Below are 17,638 nucleotides of genomic sequence, written 5' to 3' on the forward strand. Positions count from 1 at the left end.
TTCTGTGCCTTTGTCTTTTCAGTTTTTTCCCATCTGGGATGCACTCACTGCCATACCCCTTCCTGAAACCTAGCTATCTTGCAATGCTCAGCTTGCATGTCATTTTATAGTGAAATTTTCTTTGATTCCCCTAGATGGGAGTAGATCATTTTCAAAAGTCCTATGGTTCTTTGTAGGACACTTACACAATTTATCATTTTTTTAAAACAAAAACATAAATTTAATTGCTGAACTAAAAGCCCCTTCAGATGTTGAATCTCTCACCCCTAATGAGGTTTCTTTAGTTTATTCCTTATTAAAAATGCAATGTTCATTACAGAAAAAAAGTGAAGAGTAAAGAAGACACCAAGAACACCCATAATCCTATCCACTCAGATTAGGGTATATCATTGCACACTGCTTCACACAGAAACTATCAGTGTGCCGTGTAATCTGCTTTCCTACACTCCTTGAGGGCAGACACCAAGCTGGCTTGGCTCTGCATGTCTCACGTCTTATACAGATTAACATATGAGGAACATCAAAGAAGTCTTCACAGATCAGGGATGGCAGAGACTTCAACATCAGAAGCCTTGCTTCTGAATCATTCTTTTCCCTTTCCATCCCATACTTCACCTCCAGCGGTACCTGGGCAGGGATGGTGCCATTGTTCTTGAGGATGAGAGGCAGCTTCTCTGACTGACCAAGCAGAAGCCTCTTAAAGAGGAGCAAGGGGTTTCCATACTGGTTGTAGAGAACTGGCCGCACTACTGTCACCCGTGGGAGGTTCCCTTCCCCGACGATATCAAACACAAGGCTTCGGTTCTTGGTCAGAATGCTGCAGGGAACAGTAACATGGAGGCCTGTCAGCCTGGCATGCCAGGAAGGACATTTCATAGAGGGTGTGGCCTGGAGCACTGCTGTAGGAGAGGGAGCTGGGGAGCTGGTACCTAGGCAAGCCATCCAAGGTAGCCTCGAAGATACACTGGTAGGTCTGCATGGTCTGCGGGGTGAAGGTCACCGTGGCAAAGGCATGTGAGTGGCTGGCAACACACATCTTACTGGGTTCCACATCAAAAATGTCAACAATTCGGGCAATGAGCTGAGGAGGAGGAGCAAGGATCAGGGTGTGTTAGCTACTTTGCATCAAATAAGACTTACATCTTATCTCTACTGCCCTTGCTGTGAAATCTTCCTCACCTAAACTCTGTGGTAGATATGCTCCATCCATTTCCTACATAGTCATGCCCCTGGAAAGAGCAGCCTAGATACTCTGGGACGCAGTCCTGAGCAATAACTAGCTAGACTTGGCTAGACCTATATGATATATGACTCAAACAGATGAATTAAACCAGATCTCAGATAGCACCCCCTGCCCCTGACATTTTTCTTTCTCTCTCTCTCTCAAACAAGTTAAGATGCCAAGAGATCACTGGTGGTTGCTGATGTGGAGCTGAATTGGAAGCCAGACTAGAGAATAGAATAATGGAGACTCATTGAGTGAGTGGCATGTGGCCATTGAAAGATAGACACAGCTTCTGCTGGTCTTCTATAAGTTGGTCTAGTAGCCATAGAGCTTTGGCTACAGGGTGTGCTCTGACCTTGGTCTGACATCTCTGATTTACTGAAGCAAACCTTGCTTGTTTGGGCTATCCTGGGTTGGTTTCTGCTCCTTTCAACTCCAAGAGCTTTAGCTAGAACAACTTCCCACAGCACTTTATCTGTTTCATCTTGAGGCAGTGTTTTGGGAAGACTGAAGGGACTGCAGGGACCCCTGGCAAGGCCTCAAAAGGATTTTTTTATTCTTAAGGATATCAAGTGGGATTCAAGACTATTTCCTCTTATTTTTAAGCTGAGGGCACTAAGGCTTCTTTGCTCTTTTCAAGGGATAGTATACAAATTAGGAAAAAGGAGAATATGTCTGCAAATCCCCTGTTACAACCTATCTTTTAGAAATTAGGCTTGCTCACTTTTTATGTTTTTAGTGTGGAATAGAAAGGAAGCTTCCCCTTCACGTCTAAAAAAAGAACAGAAAGTAATGACTGGATGTCATCAGGGCCTGAGAGAAGTCATAAAAGGGATGAGATAGCCTTTCAAAGCCTAACCGTTTGTGGTGACAGTCCCCTGGGAAAGCACACACTCTTCTCAGCTCTAGGCTAGGCCACCCCTTGAGTGATCTCCCTGGTCATCATCAGCCGTGTGAACATTGCCAGCTTTGGTCACAAGGACTGCCTGGGCCAAGATTTCACCTTTGGGTGGAGAATGAAAGGAGCTGAGGTGAGACAAAACAGTATTTGAAGCATACCTGATTGACTATTGACTAAGCCCTCTCTCTTTGTATCCTGAATATTCTGTTCCATTGCGAGGAAAAAGGATCTCAGTATGGTCTGACTCAGAGAGGAAGGGAGTTTCAAATCTACAGGCCCTGAGATGGGCATTTATTATTCACCTGGTAAGTGCATGAAGCGTGGCTGTAAACCTAGCCCTGTATCCCTAAGTTTCATTTTCCTAACTATAAAATGAGGATAATAATACAAAGTCTGATAATATAAACTTTCTGTTAGGATGAAATGAGGCAATAAATGTAAATACTTTAAGACAGTGCCTAACATGCAGCAGGGGTTAACAATAGTTCATCACTTCACCTTACCCTTATAACCTGACATCCCCCTAATCCTCCTTACCAGACAAATGTGCAACCCAAGGCAGCCTGCCTGAGCTGGCACTCATCTTTGGCTCTCCTCACAATGCCTCATCTATTATAGGCATAGGTGGCTGTTTGATGGATGAGAGAGTTGCTCATCGGTGTGTACCATTTTAAAACCCAGAGGAAGCACCCACTGGGATAATGTATAGCTCTTGGCCTAGGGAAAACTGCCCAGTTATTTCATATGACTTCCAGCAGGGCGTGAGAGCCAGATAATCCCCACTCATGTCTAGAGGCTCTAGAGCAGGGTTTCCAAGAGTTCTTTCCATGGCTTCCTGCCAGCTCCAGGTCAGGGCCATTTGGAGCTGCTTACCTTGTTGGAGATGGGCTTAACTACAATGTTCACATCACAGGCGATCTTTCCCACATTGCTGATCTTGAACCGAGCCTTGGCCTGATGACCCACCAGGACGTTGCAGAAAATGAACTTGTTCTCATCCTCCACAAACAGCCCCCCACTCTCTATGGTCTGTAGGACATTGAGCAGGTTAGCGCTGCTACAGATCTTGTGCTCCTCAAATATCAAGGCATTGTTGTCAGTCACGAAGGCTAGGAGTGGAAGGAAGAATGAGAAACGAGGCCTGATAGCCTGGTCCCTGCTTTATGTAATTCTAATTTGAAGATTTGATTCTGATGGGGGACAATCATAAGAGGGGAGGTAGGGGAATTCACATAAGAGGGTGGGAGTGACAACACAAATTCTATCTTCTCTTTCTTTTTTGTACTGCTCTTGCTGGTTGTCAGACCACAACCATATTTTCCTCCCAGCGGTAAGGAGAGGTTAGTTCCAGGATCCTGAGGTGGACTTAGGAAAGAAAGGGGACATTTGGCCTACATTGGTGCGAGGCTGCAGGGAGTCTATAGCAAAGCAAGAGGAGTTCTCTCTGTGCTTTACCTGAATCTTGCTGAGTTAAACTGATAGTGTGCACAGTCATTGAACATTGTTCTTTGTGCGTTTCTTGCCCACAGGGAAGGGCCAGGCCATGAGCAGAATTCAGTGTTCCTGGGTCCTGTGCCATATCCCATTACACCATGATTCTCAGATAATACTATTCATCTGAGAATCCTGGACCAAACTCAGGAAGACTAAGAGTTTAAAGCTGCACATCTGTGCATGCCTTATAAATCTTTAAGGAAAAATATAGCTGAAGACACCAGAGGAAGTTCTAAGGACCCAGAGGAAGCAGTTCAGCCATATCTGCTCAATATTTGCATGGTTGGTGGAGGGGAAGGCTTTTTAAGGGGGTGCTACCCAATTTGAGTGCCCAGTACCTGGTAAACAGGCTTCTGCCAACAGGCTGTAAGGAATGCCAGCAGGCTGATCTCTTGGGTCTCGGTCAGATATATCGATAGCTATGAATTCCTCACACCTTCCCACAGGGTCAGCTACGCAGTCGACAGTGATAACCTGCATTCCTCCAGAAGGGATGGAGCCGAACCCAGGGTACACGGTAAACATGCCATGGGTGAAGCGAGCCTGCAGGAAAGGTTGAGAGGGTGAGAGAGGCGGGGTGACAGAATCTGAGCCCTTCCACCAGAGTTGTGAGATGGTGTCAGGAGGGCCTGGTGGGGCCTCTCCCCACAGGCTCTCTCTGAGCCCCAGCTTTCTGCTGGAGGCAGGCAGGGGCCTGGGGAATCTTCAGGGATGGGTTCTCTCAGTGCTTCCTTCTATGCACATTCCTTATGACCAATCATGACTGAGTGGGAGCCTAAGGGAACAGACGTATTCCACATGGTACAACTTTTACCAAGATGGGAATTTGCTGGCAGAGGGGTGCAGACAGAGCAGTGGTTAAGGTTACAGACTTTTGAGTCAGATAATCATGAGTTTGAATCCTACCCCTCCTGTAATCTGTCTGACCTTGGACAAGTGATTCTCTGAGTCTCAACTTATCCATGAAATGGGGCTAAAACCCCTACTTTGAGTCACTGGAGGCTTCAATGAAAAAAATGTGTGTGATGAACTTAACATAGAATCTGAAACCAAATTACTGCTCAAAAACTGGGATATTATAATGCACTCCTCTGGTTCTTAGGAGTTTCCTTCCTCTTCTTCACCCCTATCCAGCTTCATCGAGATGTAACTGACATATAACATTGTATAAGTTTAAGGTGTACAATGAGCTGATTTGATACTGGTATATACTGCAAACTGATTATCACAATAAGGTTAGCTAACACATCCATCAGCTCACATAATTGCCATTTTTCTGTGTGATGAGAACCTTTAAGATCTACTCTCTTAGCAACTTCCAAGTGTACAATACAGTATTGTTAATTAGAGTCACCATGCACATGTTAGATTCCCAGAACTTATTCATCTTATAACTGGAAGTTTGTACCCTTTTTAAATTTTTAAAAAAATTTTAAGTTTCTTTTTTTAAAAAATTTATTTCTGAGAGAGACAGACAATGTGAGCAGAGTAGGATCAGATAGAGAGGGAGATACAGAATCTAAAGCAGGCTCCAGGCTCTGAGCTAGCTGTCAGCAGGGCCTGATGCGGGGCTCAAACCCATGAACTGTGAGATCATGACCTGAGCCAAAGTCAGACGCTTACCCGACTGAGCCACCCAGGCACCCCAAGGAAGTTTGTACCCTTTGACCAACATCTCTCCAATCCCCCCACCACTATAATCTAGGATAATCTCCTCATTTCAATGTTCTTAATATAATCATATCAACAAAGTTGATCATCTATCATTAGGGAAATGCAAATAAAAATCACAATGAGATATCACCTCATGCCTATAAGAATGGCCATTATCAAAATCAGTATTGTGCAATGTTGGTGGGAATATAAATTGTTGAGAAGGAGAAGGTTTGGATAATAAGAACATGGTTGAGTGCTGTCACAAAGGAGCAAGGTCAGACTGAGGGCAGAGAACAGGTGAAATGGGTGGACTTGAGATTAGCAAGCTGTAAGAAAGGGAAGTGGCGGTCAGAGAAAGGAATCTTAGAAATCAAGAGTTCAGAAGCATCTCAGTTTCTTTGGTGTGAGATCCAGGGTGTGACCTTGAGAGTGAGCTGCCAAGGTGGAAGAGAGGACAAGGTGATTGGAATTGAAAAGTAAGGTATTGGAGACAGACTTCCCACCAAAGGGAAAGAAGATACAGTAGGTGAAGAAGACCAAACAAACAAACAAACAAACAAAAAACCAACCCCAAACATATATCTATTAGAAGGGATGAGAGTTATAGAAACATACGTAGAAAAATATTATATATGTTAATTAAATAAAAGGCTTCTGCTGAAAAGGAAAGTACTTGAGAAGACATAAAAACCAGCATGTAGAAAATTCAATCCAAATGTAATCAATAATTACTGGTGTCCACCTAGTGCAGAGTACCTACTTTCTCTTATTTTTGCCTTCAATGCACAAGTGGTGGATGGAGCTGCAGCCTTCATCTTGGAACCATGAAGAAAAATTCAAGAGAATTTCAAACATCAAAGAATCTCTAACAATACAAGCAACTGTCTACCTTATTTAAACATATCCTATCTATTTAGACCACTAATGTTGGATTTTCTGTTACTTGCAGGTGAACACAATCCTACCTGAGTAAGTCTTTCTCCTCTATGAAGCCTTCAGTGACTTTTAACACCAACCAGGAACAGTAGGTCTTTATTCCTTCATCCTTCTGGAGCCTCACCCTCCACACACAACTCAATTATAGAATTTGCCATGTTGCTGGTCAATTGCTTATTCACCCTCCTCCTTTTATAAGTATCTAAAATATTTCCTCTATATCCATTTAGAACCATATTAGACCGATTTATAACTTTTAAAATAACCTTTGTGTTAATTTATAAACATTACTTAGAAAACTCAAGAGGAGAAGGGAAATCTAACCAATTTACACATATAATTGCTTGCCACATTTTTGCTTTGTTCTTAATGTTCCATAATTTCTTCATTTATTATTTATTTTCTGTTTAAAGAAATTCCTTCAGTCATTCTTTTAGGAGAGACCTGCTGAAAACAAATTATTTTAATTTTCCTTCACTTGAGAATGTTTTACTTTTCCATTCATTTCTGAGGCATATGTTTGCTGGATATAAGTTTCTGGCTTCACAATCATTTGCTTTCTGTACTTGTAAAATGTTGTGCCACTTTCTTCTGGCTCCTATGATTTTGATAAGAAAATCTGCTGTCATCCAGACAGTTTCCTCCTATATGTAAGGTGTCATTCCTCTTTCACTGCTTTGAAGATTTAAAAAAAAAGTAAAGAAAGTTTATTTTTAAATAATTACTATGCCCAATATGAAGCTCAAATTCACAGCCCTAAGATCAAGAGTTGCATGCTCTGCCAACTGAGCCAGCCAGGTGCTCCTGCTTTCTAGATTTTCTGTCTTTAGTTTCTAGAAGTTTGACTATGATGAAGTTTGGTATGTATTTATTTAGGTTTGTCCTATTTGGGATTTGCCCAGATACTTGAATATACAGGCTTACATCTGCTAAATTTGAAAAGTTTCACTCATCATATCTTTGAGTACCTTTTCAGCCCCTTCCTTTTTTTTTTTTTTTTTTTAATTTCTGNTGATTTTTTCAGTACCAAAGTTTCCATTTTGTTCTTCATGTCTTCTCTTCCTTTGCTAAGACTTAATATGTTTTCATTTGTTCCAAACATGTTTATAATTGCTCTTTGAAGCATTTTTATGTTGGCTGCTTTATCATCTTTGTCAGATAATTCTAATAGTTATTTCAGTGTTGACATCTATTAGTATCAGATCTTCCTAGTTTTTGATATGATGAGCGATTTTCAGTTGAAACCTGGGAATTTTGGCTATGATGAGACTGGATCTTATTTAATTAAATCTTCTGCTTGAGCTAGCTTTCTCTGACACCACTCTGGAAGTGGGGGGGACTGGCTCATTACTTCCAGGTGAGGGTGGGGGCCCAGACCCCCCGCCCCCATCAGACTTCTTATAACTGCCAGACAGGAGTGTCAATTCCCATTTCCCACTAGTCCTAGACAGATACTTCCCTGGTGGGGAGGGGTAGGAGTGCCTTGCTATTGTTCTGCTGATGCCTTGGGGGTAGGGAGGTCCATTGTCGAAAACAGGAGGGATGTCTCATTACCACTGGGGGGTTGGGGTGGAAGTCAAGGCTCCCCAAGTGGTGTCTTTACTAATAAAAGGTAGAGGTGGTAGGGGGTAATGAAAGCCCTACCTTCCTACTGGGGAATTCTTGAACACAACTCTGGCAGGGGATTGGGACATCTCATGACAGTCTGGATAAGGTGTAAATCTAGGCTCCCCAATGGCCTTTGCTAGCAGGGGTCAGATATGGCCACAGATTTTTCTGTTGTTTGACTATAATAGGTCTTTTTTTTTTTTATTGGGCTTCATGACCAGCATGAGGCCCAATGCCGGGCTCGAAGTCATGACTCTGAGATAAAGGCTTAAGCTGAGATCAAGAGTTGGATGCTTAACCAACTGAGCCACCCAGGTGCTTCTGTAATAGAAAAGTTATTTTGAAAGTTTTCTGTCTTTCCAGGCTGCTCTTTTCCTGGTCCTTTGGCTAGTGGGAGCAGGTTTTTGTTGGAGCTTTTTGGTTTGTGTTTGTTGATGTTTCTGGATTGCTGGCTCATTTTGCACTCAGTTTTAGATAGATGTAAACAGGAAACTCAGGGAACTCACCATTGTGATGTCTGTTAGGTCCCGAGGACCCTAGGTAGCTGATTTTTTTTTTCTCCTCACCTTTTGGTCTTCTATGTTTGTTTTGTACACAATGCAAAGTGTTTTTAGTTGTACTCAGTTGGGCAGAATAAAGAAAAGTATATTTATTTCATCTTATTAGGTAAGTCTTAAAATCTACTTTCATTTAAGTCTGTCCAAATAGGTTTCTGTTTTTTATAAACAAATAATTCTTGATTAGAATGTATATGAGAAGATGAAACTTAATTTTAAGGCAATGAGGAGCCAATGACGGTTTTAAAACAAGAGAGGATATCTACATTAAAAGTGAACATCTTGCTTTAAAAGGAAAGTAATATTTCTTTTTAAAAGAAATTTTTTAATGTTCATTTATTTTTGAGAGAGACATGGAGTTCAAGGAGGGTGGGGCAGAGAGAGAGGGAGACAGAATCCGAAGCAGGCTCCAGGCTCTGAGCTGTCAGCACAGAGCCCCACATGGGGCTCAAACCCACGAACCGCAAGATCATGACCTGAGCAGAAGTTGGACATTTAACCGGCTGAGCCACCCAGACGCCCCGAAAGTAATATTTCAATATAACTAGAATTCCTGCCACCGTAGGAATCATTCCCACTAGCCTAGGGAGGTATTTGTTGCAAGAATTAGTCAGGAAGCAACTAGTTGGGAGGCAGCCTTACAGGATTTCTGTGACAAGGAAAAGAGTGCTCACCTGGTTTGTGACGTTTACATCTTTCTGAACAGAATCAGAGAACTTGGTTGCTTTGGAAGGGCCTGTCTTGTAGAAGCTTTCCCGGGATCTTGCATGTCTAACATGGCTGGTTCTGGTTAAAGAATCAGGAGTATACCCTCAGGTCAGGGTGGTGATATTCAGTACCATTTGTCTAATAACTGTAAGTTCCCTTGTCCTAAGAATGTGAGGAGGCAGCCAAAGGGGCATCTGGGGGCATCACCCTATTTATCACTAGCCAACCTCACTGAACAACTGTAAGAAAATTATATAGTAATTGTACTTATTCACTATGATTCACAAGGACATGAACATTACTACAAGAAAATAATAATTTTTAAATGTTTACTTGACTTTACTGGAAAGCAGTGTGTGAAAATTATTTATGGAAAATCATTTGTGGAAAAATCTTGATCTTACTTAAAAACAAGAAATGTCAAATAGACTTAAATTCTGTCCCTTTTCTTCATATTTATAGACATGGTGCTTTTAAACTGAGTTTAAGCAATAGCTCAAATACAGGTTTTTGGCTGCTGTTCACTTCATTTGAAGCTAGTATGCCCATTAATTAGTTTGTCTAGACAACAGTTAACCTACAATGTCAAATGTATTTGAGGTGTAATCTTAAACTTTTGAGAACTTTATATAATTTGAGCATTCACTTGCGTAATGACCAGAACAACAAAAGTTCAACCCCCTTTGAGTGTTTTGCATTAAATTTGTACACACTTAAATGAAAAACAGATTAAAATTGAAAACACTGTATGTTAACTAGAGTTTAAATAAAAAACATTTTAAAGCAAAATACAGTTACATCATAATACCTGTCACAGGTATTAAATTATTGTTAAAATAAATGATAAAAAATTAAGTTGAAATTAAATTTGGAAGAAAGAGACTTTAAATAAGCGTAATACATTTCTCAATACATTCAAACTTAGGTAAAATGGAAGAATATATTTACAAAAATACAAAATAATAACAAACAATAGATGTCTGAAAAAATAAAATGATTACCTGTAAAGTCCATTTTAAATTAATAATTAATTAATTAGGGAGTCAATTAATTAATTAGTCAAGACAAAGTGCCTTGAGAATTGGTAAAGCTATTCTTAATTTGCCAAAAAAGATGATCATCAAATAAAAGACAAAAGCACTCAAAAAGGTGGATTGTTATAGTGAATTGATTAAGAGCTGCCTTTTTTTTTTTTTTTTAAATGTTTTATTTATTTCTAGGAGAGAGAGAGAGAGAGAGAGACAGCGTGAGCAGGGGAGGGTCAGAGAGAGAGGGAGATACAGACTCCGAAACAGGCTCCTAAGAGCTGCCTTTTGAAGAATACAGAGTTTTGCCACTAGAACAGCTATTTAGTTTACTCTTGTTATACCAGATCTCAATGTGGAGAAGGTAAAAACAGTCCTGGTGGATTGAATGTGGCAGCAATGTGTCTATAGTCTGCATTTCTGGGGTACCTTTTGCCATCCCTCATGAAGCACAGCTATGATTTATTTTGATTTAGCTTGTAGTTATAATAGTCCCCCAACATCCTACAACGAAGAGGACACTGACTTACTGTGAGTCTTATAGCACATGAGAAGCACCAGGACAACAGACACAACCCCAAGCAGAAGACCTTACATCTGTTCAATCAAATTTATCTTAGATGTGACAGCAGTTAGAAAGCATATGATATCTGCAGTCTGAGATGTGGGTTCAGAACTGAGATCTACTAGTGATTTCTTGTATAATTAAAATTTTTTTTTATAATGTTTTATTTATTTCTGAGAGAGAGAGAGAGAGAGAGACAGTGTGAGCAGGGGAGGGTCAGAGAGAAAGGGAGATACAGAATCTGAAGCAGGCTCCAGGCTCTGAGCTAGCTGTCAGCACAGAGTCCGACACAGGGCTCAAACCCACAAACCATGAGATTATGACCTGAGCCAAAGTCGGACGCTTAACCGACTGAGCCACCCAGGCGCCCCTTGGATGAGCCACTTCTAAATCTTAGTGACCTCACTCCCATGTAAAAGGATTGGTGAATTTAATGTTTTGTTTATTTTTGAGGGAGATAGAGTGTGAGCAGGAGAGGGGCAGAGAGAGAGAGGAGCAGAGAGAGAGAGGAAGACATAGAATCTGAAGCAGGCTCCAGACTCTGAGCTGTCAGCACAGAGCCCAATAAGGAGGCTCAAACAAATGAACCATGAGATCATGACCCGATAAGAAGTCAGACACCTAACCAACTGAACAACCCAGGCACCCCGGGGATTGGGTAAATTTAGATGAAATATATAAAAGCTCTTTGTAAAATATAATGTACTAATTCACCAGGGAATGGCATGAATTAAGTGAATACTTGTCTTACATTTTCTTTTGATGAATGGGGCTTTCCCCCATCAGCCTATAAAGGGCGTACTTGAAGTCAGTAACACCTTGATTTTCTATGGTGAAGGTGATGCTTCTCCGAGTGCCACAGATCAAAGCCCCAAAGTTGATGACGGAAGAGGGGCTGATGTTATATTTGGAGTACACTGCATTCACAGAACACTTAATTGGGATGCTGGCAATGATTTCACCCCCTTCTGCGATACTGGGCTCAATAATCTAGAAGGGAGAAAGGAGTGGGAAGATGTCAGCCATTATGCTCCAGAATTCCCATGACTACTCCATTTTCTACTTTCATCATTGACATGAAGCGAATCTCATTCTTTTTTTCATTCTCTCTTTATTATTGCATCAATAGTATTAGCAAACACTAATATCACATTTACCATGTACCAGCCACGGACCAACATGGACCAACTTTACCTACTCCTTTACTTCCCTGATCTTCTTTTGCATTTGATGACTAAACTCAGCTCCTTTGGTGCTCCTCGAAGATCAGGGGCTACACTTCCTGTCTGGCACTCCAGATTCCTGATGACTTTGCACACCTCCCACCTGACCTACTCCTGCCTGCTAGCTAGGGACCAATCCTGGAGCATGTGTTAGATCATGTACTCTTCAAAATGAGTCCCACAATCCTGCCCCTGAATCCTCCCTTTGAGCTGTTGTACCTGACAGCGCAGAACTGGCTGGTACTCAATCTTTACTTCCTTTTTTGCACGAAATACCACTTGGACATTTGTGGGCTTTTCCATTGCGGTCAGTGAGCCTTTCTTGGGTACAAATGAGATCATGGAATTTACACTGGTTGGCAAAATCCCTAAGGAGTCCACGGAAAAGCTGAAAGATAAGAATAAAAGATAAGTTTAAGTCATTATGGGGAATTCATGATACTAGAGAGGAGACTAGACTGTTGAGTGCCTGTCATGCCCCGGCCCTGCTAATGCACAGCGTCTAGAAGTGCCTACTGTGCTCTGTACTCTGACCACCCCTCCACAGCCAGGATGGACTAGGTCAGGGATTAGTATATGTAGCCTGAGGTCAAGAGGTGACTTTGTAGGATATCTTTGTCCAACAGAGACACTTGATGCTAGATAAGGATCAAATAAGTTAATTAATCTCTCTGCTGTTCTTCCTCCTCTCTCTGTGACTGTATGCAGCACACAGAGAGAACAGTAATGCAGAAGCCCGGGGATCTAAGGAAGGAGAGAAAACAGGGGCAGAACCCATTTAACAGGTGTACTTGGAAAGGGAAGCCATGGCCCAATGGGGGTGAGGTGAGAAGCCACAGAAAGCGTCTGGCTCATGAGAATGGCAGAGGGACTGGAGTAGAAGCAAGGAACTTAGGCTGAGGCAGGACACCTGGAGTTGGTGTGGGGACCTTAATGTCACCCCCATGCTCTAGGAGGCCTGGTGGCTCCACTGCTGCTTACCTAGTACCTGAGCTTCCTCCCTTCCCCACACAGCCTTCCAGTGAATTTTGATCACCTGTTCCAACCTGAAGGTGACTGTTCCACGTAACCTCAAAGAGCAGACCTAAAGCCCCAATGATAACCTACAACAAAACTCACCAACGGGCAAGACTCCATTCAGCAGTAATCCCAAGGGGACAATGACTTTCTTTTAGCTTTTAACTATATTTACATTTCAATTTATGGGTCTAGTAATGGTAGCCCTGAGGGAGGACCTCTCTCATATCAGTCGTCAGCTGAAATGAAACTGTCACAAATATACTGAATTTCTTCTAAGTCAGCAGGGNTTTTTATTTATTTTTAAAAATTTAAATACAAGTTAGTTAGCATAATAATGATTTCAGGAAAAGGATTCAGTGAAATATCACCTACATATAACACCCAGTGCTCATCCCAACAAGTGTCCTCCTTAATGCCTGTTGCTCATTTAGCCCATCCCCCCACCCAACACTGCTCCAGCAACCCTCAGTTTGTTCTCTGTATTTAAGGATCTCTAATGGCTTATCTCCCTCTCTGTTTTTATATTATTTTTGCTTCCTCAAGAGAGGAGCACAAGCTGGAGATCTATTCCACCAGGCCACCATTTGGATTCTAGAAGATAGTGGTTCTTAAAATTAAAAAAGAAAATTGGAAAATCCCTTTTTTCACATGCAGTCTGAGGTGGAACGCCAACTTACAACTTATTACAGATAGGAATGAGCTTGAGGCCAGGTCCCCATCTTCAGTCTTTCCCTCCACCCCCAGGACCTCCCCTCACCCTCATCTTGTACATCTTCCTTTCAAACCTCTCCCTCTGAGTCTCCCTCCCACTCTCAGACCCCTGTGGCTCTGGGTACATTCAGAGGGTCCCTGAAAAGCCACAGAGTGGAGAGCAGTGTGAAAATCTCTGCTCTCAGCAGTTGGGATTCCATTCACTTGAAGCTCGGGTGAGGCTCAAAGCAGATATAGTTCTTATGATTTCAGCAACCAAGGTTTTTTTTTTTTTTTTTTTATCTCCCAGACTGTACTTTTTTCCTTGTGAGTGGATGGGGACGACCATGTGCCTGATGGTTTTCAGGTTACCTGAACATGATCTCATATTTTCCACGGTTCTTCAGCTGCAGGGGCTGCTTCACCTCTTCCATGACCTTCACAATCCCGAAATCAAGGCCTCCTTCAGCTCCTGCAGAGGCCAGGGACCAGGGTAGGGAGGGTGANACATGGAAAATCCATGGCAACAATTCAGAGGATTTGTTTTCTGAAAACACTGGCTAAAAATACCTCGAATAATTGAGTCTCATTCAAGAAACAATAGACACTGCTCTTGAGCCCAGTTCAAGTTGGGTGGCTCCCTCTGGCTTCCATCTTAGGACCACTGTCCTTCCTCTCATGCTTTCCATTAGCTAAAACTTATGCTATTAAATTTTTTTTTTTTTTGCATCAGGTGTATAATATACATAGTTAGAATATTACACATAAATTTGTATACTTTTACTTAACATTGTGTCATAAACATGTCCCTACATAATTGAAAACTCATAAATGTGATCTTAATGGTTATATAATGTACCATGATAGGCTGTTCCATAATTTACAATATTATTTCTACAATAATAATATTCCATTCTTAATAGGCATTTAGGTTATTTCCAATCTTTCATTATTACAAATAATGCTGCAATAAATATCTTTGTACATAAGATTAATGACATGTAGGCAAACACGTGGCTCTCGTGTTCTATGAATCTTGCTGAGAAGGAGAACAGTCAGAAAAGGGAGGATTAATGGAGAATTGCATGCTAAAAGGGAGGGATCTAACCTGGGTGTTAGGGAAGTGAACTGGGAAGAATAATGGCCTATGCCCCTGGAAGGTATCCATGTCCTAATCCCTGGATTCTGCGAATATGCTAGTTTACATGTCAAAGGGGAATTATAGATGAAATTAAGATTGTTAATCATCTGACTTTAAAAAACAGAAAGGTCATGGGGTTTCTGGGTGGCTCTGTCGGTTGTGTCTGACTTTGGCTCAGGTCATGATCTTGTGGTTCATGAGTTCAAGCCGTCCATCGGGCTCTGTGCTGACAGCTCAGAACCTGAAGCCTGCTTCTAATTCTGTGTCTCCTTCTCTCTCTGTCCCTTCCCCATGTGCTCTGTCTCTTTCTCTCTCAAAAATAAATAAACATTAAAAAAAAAAAAAAGAAAGAAAAAGAAAGGTCATCCTGGATTCTCTGGGTGGGCCCAATGTAATCACAAGCATCCTTAAAGGTAGAAGAAGTAGATGGAAGGGGGAGAGCTAGAGAGATGGTGGCATGAGAAGGACCTGGCCCAACATCGCTGGCTCTGTAGATGGAGTAAAAGGACCATGCCCCAAGGGATGCAGGCAGCTTCTAGAAGCTGGAAAAGGCAAGGAATTGTATTCTCCCTGAGAGCTTCCATATGAATGCAGCTCTGCTAACACCTTGATGTTAGCCCAGTTAGATCAGTTTTGGACTTCAGACCTATAGAACTGTAAGATGATAAGTTCGTATTGTTTTTTTTTTTTTTTTTTAAATATTTTTATTTATTTCTAGTGGAGAGAGAGAGAGACAGCGTGAGCAGGGGAGGGTCAGAGAGAGAGGGAGTCACAGACTGAAACAGGCTCCAGGCTCTGAGCTGGCAGTCAGCACGGAGCCCGACGCGGGGCTTGAACCCACGAACCGCGAGATCATGACCTAAGCGAAAGTCGGATGCTTAACCGACTAAGCCACCCAGGTGCCCCAAGTTCGTATTGTTTTAAGCCACAGTGTTTCTGGTAATTTGTTATGGCAGTGATAGAAAACTAATACAGGTTGGAAGACAGGTTCTTACTCTAAGATCAGGTTCAGAAAAAAGCTCTGCAAACTTTCTAATAATGGCCACCCCTTGTAATCTCCCATTAGAGAAGTTAAGATTCATAGTAACGTTGCTAACATTACTCAGGGATTTGCATTAGTATTTATTGAAATTCTATGCTCTCCCCAACATCCACTTTCTTCTTGTATGTAAGAAATATACTAAGTAATGAATCATGGGAATCTACCCTCAAAACCAAGAGCATACTGTATACACTCTATGTTAGTCAACTTGACAATAAATCATATTAAAAAAAATACTTAGGTGGAAAAAAGAGCTACACTATCCAAGAAAGACAAATACCAAATGATTTCACTCATGTGGAATTTTAGAAACAAAACAGATGAATATATGTGAAGTGGGGGGAAGAGAAGAGAGGGAAACAACCCACTAGAGAATCTTAATGATAGACAACAAACTGAGAGTTGATAGAGGGAAGTGAGTGGGGGATGGGCTAGATGGGTGCTGGGTACTAAGGAGGGAACTTGTTGTGATGAGCACTGGGCGTTGTATGTAAGTGATAAATCATTGAATTCTACTCCTGAAACCAATATTGTGTTGTATACTGGTTAAAATTTAAATTAAAAAAAAAAGAAATATACTATACTAAAAGATGTGACTTCTAAACACCCTTTCCTTGAAGGGGTCAACAGACCTTTGGGGAAAGTGATGTCCAAGGCAACGTCATAAGACTCTGCGAAGATCAAGATGTTTTCAATCTGAACAATACCAACAAGATTGTCTGCATCTAAAACCTGTTGGGGTAAGAGAAATTTTTGAGTAAAAGCAAGAGCCACATGATGCTTGGAGCCTGAACTATGTACCACGCAGTGGGAATGATGGAGAAGGAAATATGGTGTAGAATATTAAAAAAAAATAGAATATTTTTAAGATGTATTTAGCTTTTGACATCACTGAGCATTTGGTATATGATCAATATTCTCATAACAGCCTTTGGGAAGTGTCAGTATAGACAGTTAATACAAGAAAGGGAAAAAGGAACTATATTTTTCATCTTGTTCACTTATGGGTTTTAAATTATTTACATGATTGTCACTACATTCTTGAGGTTGAGGATATGAGTATACACTGCAGAAAAATGCTCTTTGGAATATTATTTATTTGAGAGAGAGAGCGAGCAAGAATGCAGGGGAGAAGGGCAGAGGGACAGGCAGAATCTTAAGCAGGCTCCATGCCTAGCACAGAGCCCCAAGACTGGTGTTGGTCATTATATCTCATGGTTCATGAGTTCGAGCTCCACACTGGGCTGTATGCTGATGGTGCAGAGCCTGTTTGGGATTCTGTCCCTCCTTCTCTCTGCCCCTCCCCTGCCTGTACTCTCTCTCTCTCTCAATAAAAAATTAAACTTAAAACAATGCTGACTTTCACCCTATGATAGTCATACACAATTGTTGATTAAATGAATCTATCAGTATCTGTGTTCAGCTATCTTAATGTCACAGGTAGGTGAAAAATAGAGATTAGATCCATTGAGTAGACCCAAAAGTAGAAACAGGATTAATTCATATAAGGCACATTTGTAAATCGGAATTCAATCTAAGGAAGAATTAATAGTCAGACCTGTTCCAAGGAAGATCAGGCTGCTTTGAGTATTGTTAAGTTTTCTATTCCTGCAAGTATTCAAAGAGAAGCTTGGATAATCCCTTGACTGCTGCAGAATTGATTCAAGCTTCAAAAGCCAGTGGCATTCATTCATTCATTTATTCATTCATTCATTTTACAGATTCTACTGAGTACCTTCTACATTTAGGCCTGTGCTAGATACTGGGGGCCTGATGGAGTAGTGGAATGAATGGTGGTCATGTTTTAACTCCTGGAACCTAGGAATGTGACTTTATTTGGAAATAGT

The 17,638-nt window shown here is 41.4% G+C and overlaps 1 protein-coding gene across 1 annotated transcript in view; it reads right to left on the reverse strand.

Annotated features, from left to right (window-relative positions):
- HYDIN (HYDIN axonemal central pair apparatus protein) overlaps nucleotides 1-17,638 on the reverse strand; it is a 334,542-nt gene that overhangs the window by 55,626 nt on the left and 261,278 nt on the right. Inside the window, exons 53-61 of the mRNA XM_077756337.1 lie at nucleotides 16,424-16,523; nucleotides 13,981-14,080; nucleotides 12,118-12,286; nucleotides 11,427-11,665; nucleotides 9,052-9,163; nucleotides 3,959-4,163; nucleotides 3,000-3,235; nucleotides 930-1,081; nucleotides 628-817 (exon numbers count right to left, since the gene is read on the reverse strand). Of these exons, the coding sequence (XP_077612463.1) occupies nucleotides 628-817; nucleotides 930-1,081; nucleotides 3,000-3,235; nucleotides 3,959-4,163; nucleotides 9,052-9,163; nucleotides 11,427-11,665; nucleotides 12,118-12,286; nucleotides 13,981-14,080; nucleotides 16,424-16,523 (1,503 nt within the window). The remainder of the gene's footprint in view (nucleotides 1-627; nucleotides 818-929; nucleotides 1,082-2,999; nucleotides 3,236-3,958; nucleotides 4,164-9,051; nucleotides 9,164-11,426; nucleotides 11,666-12,117; nucleotides 12,287-13,980; nucleotides 14,081-16,423; nucleotides 16,524-17,638) is intronic.

Source organism: Crocuta crocuta, unplaced genomic scaffold, assembly GCF_008692635.1.
Source record: "Crocuta crocuta isolate KB4526 unplaced genomic scaffold, BGI_CrCroc_1.0 scaffold388, whole genome shotgun sequence".
Lineage (NCBI taxonomy): Eukaryota > Metazoa > Chordata > Mammalia > Carnivora > Hyaenidae > Crocuta > Crocuta crocuta.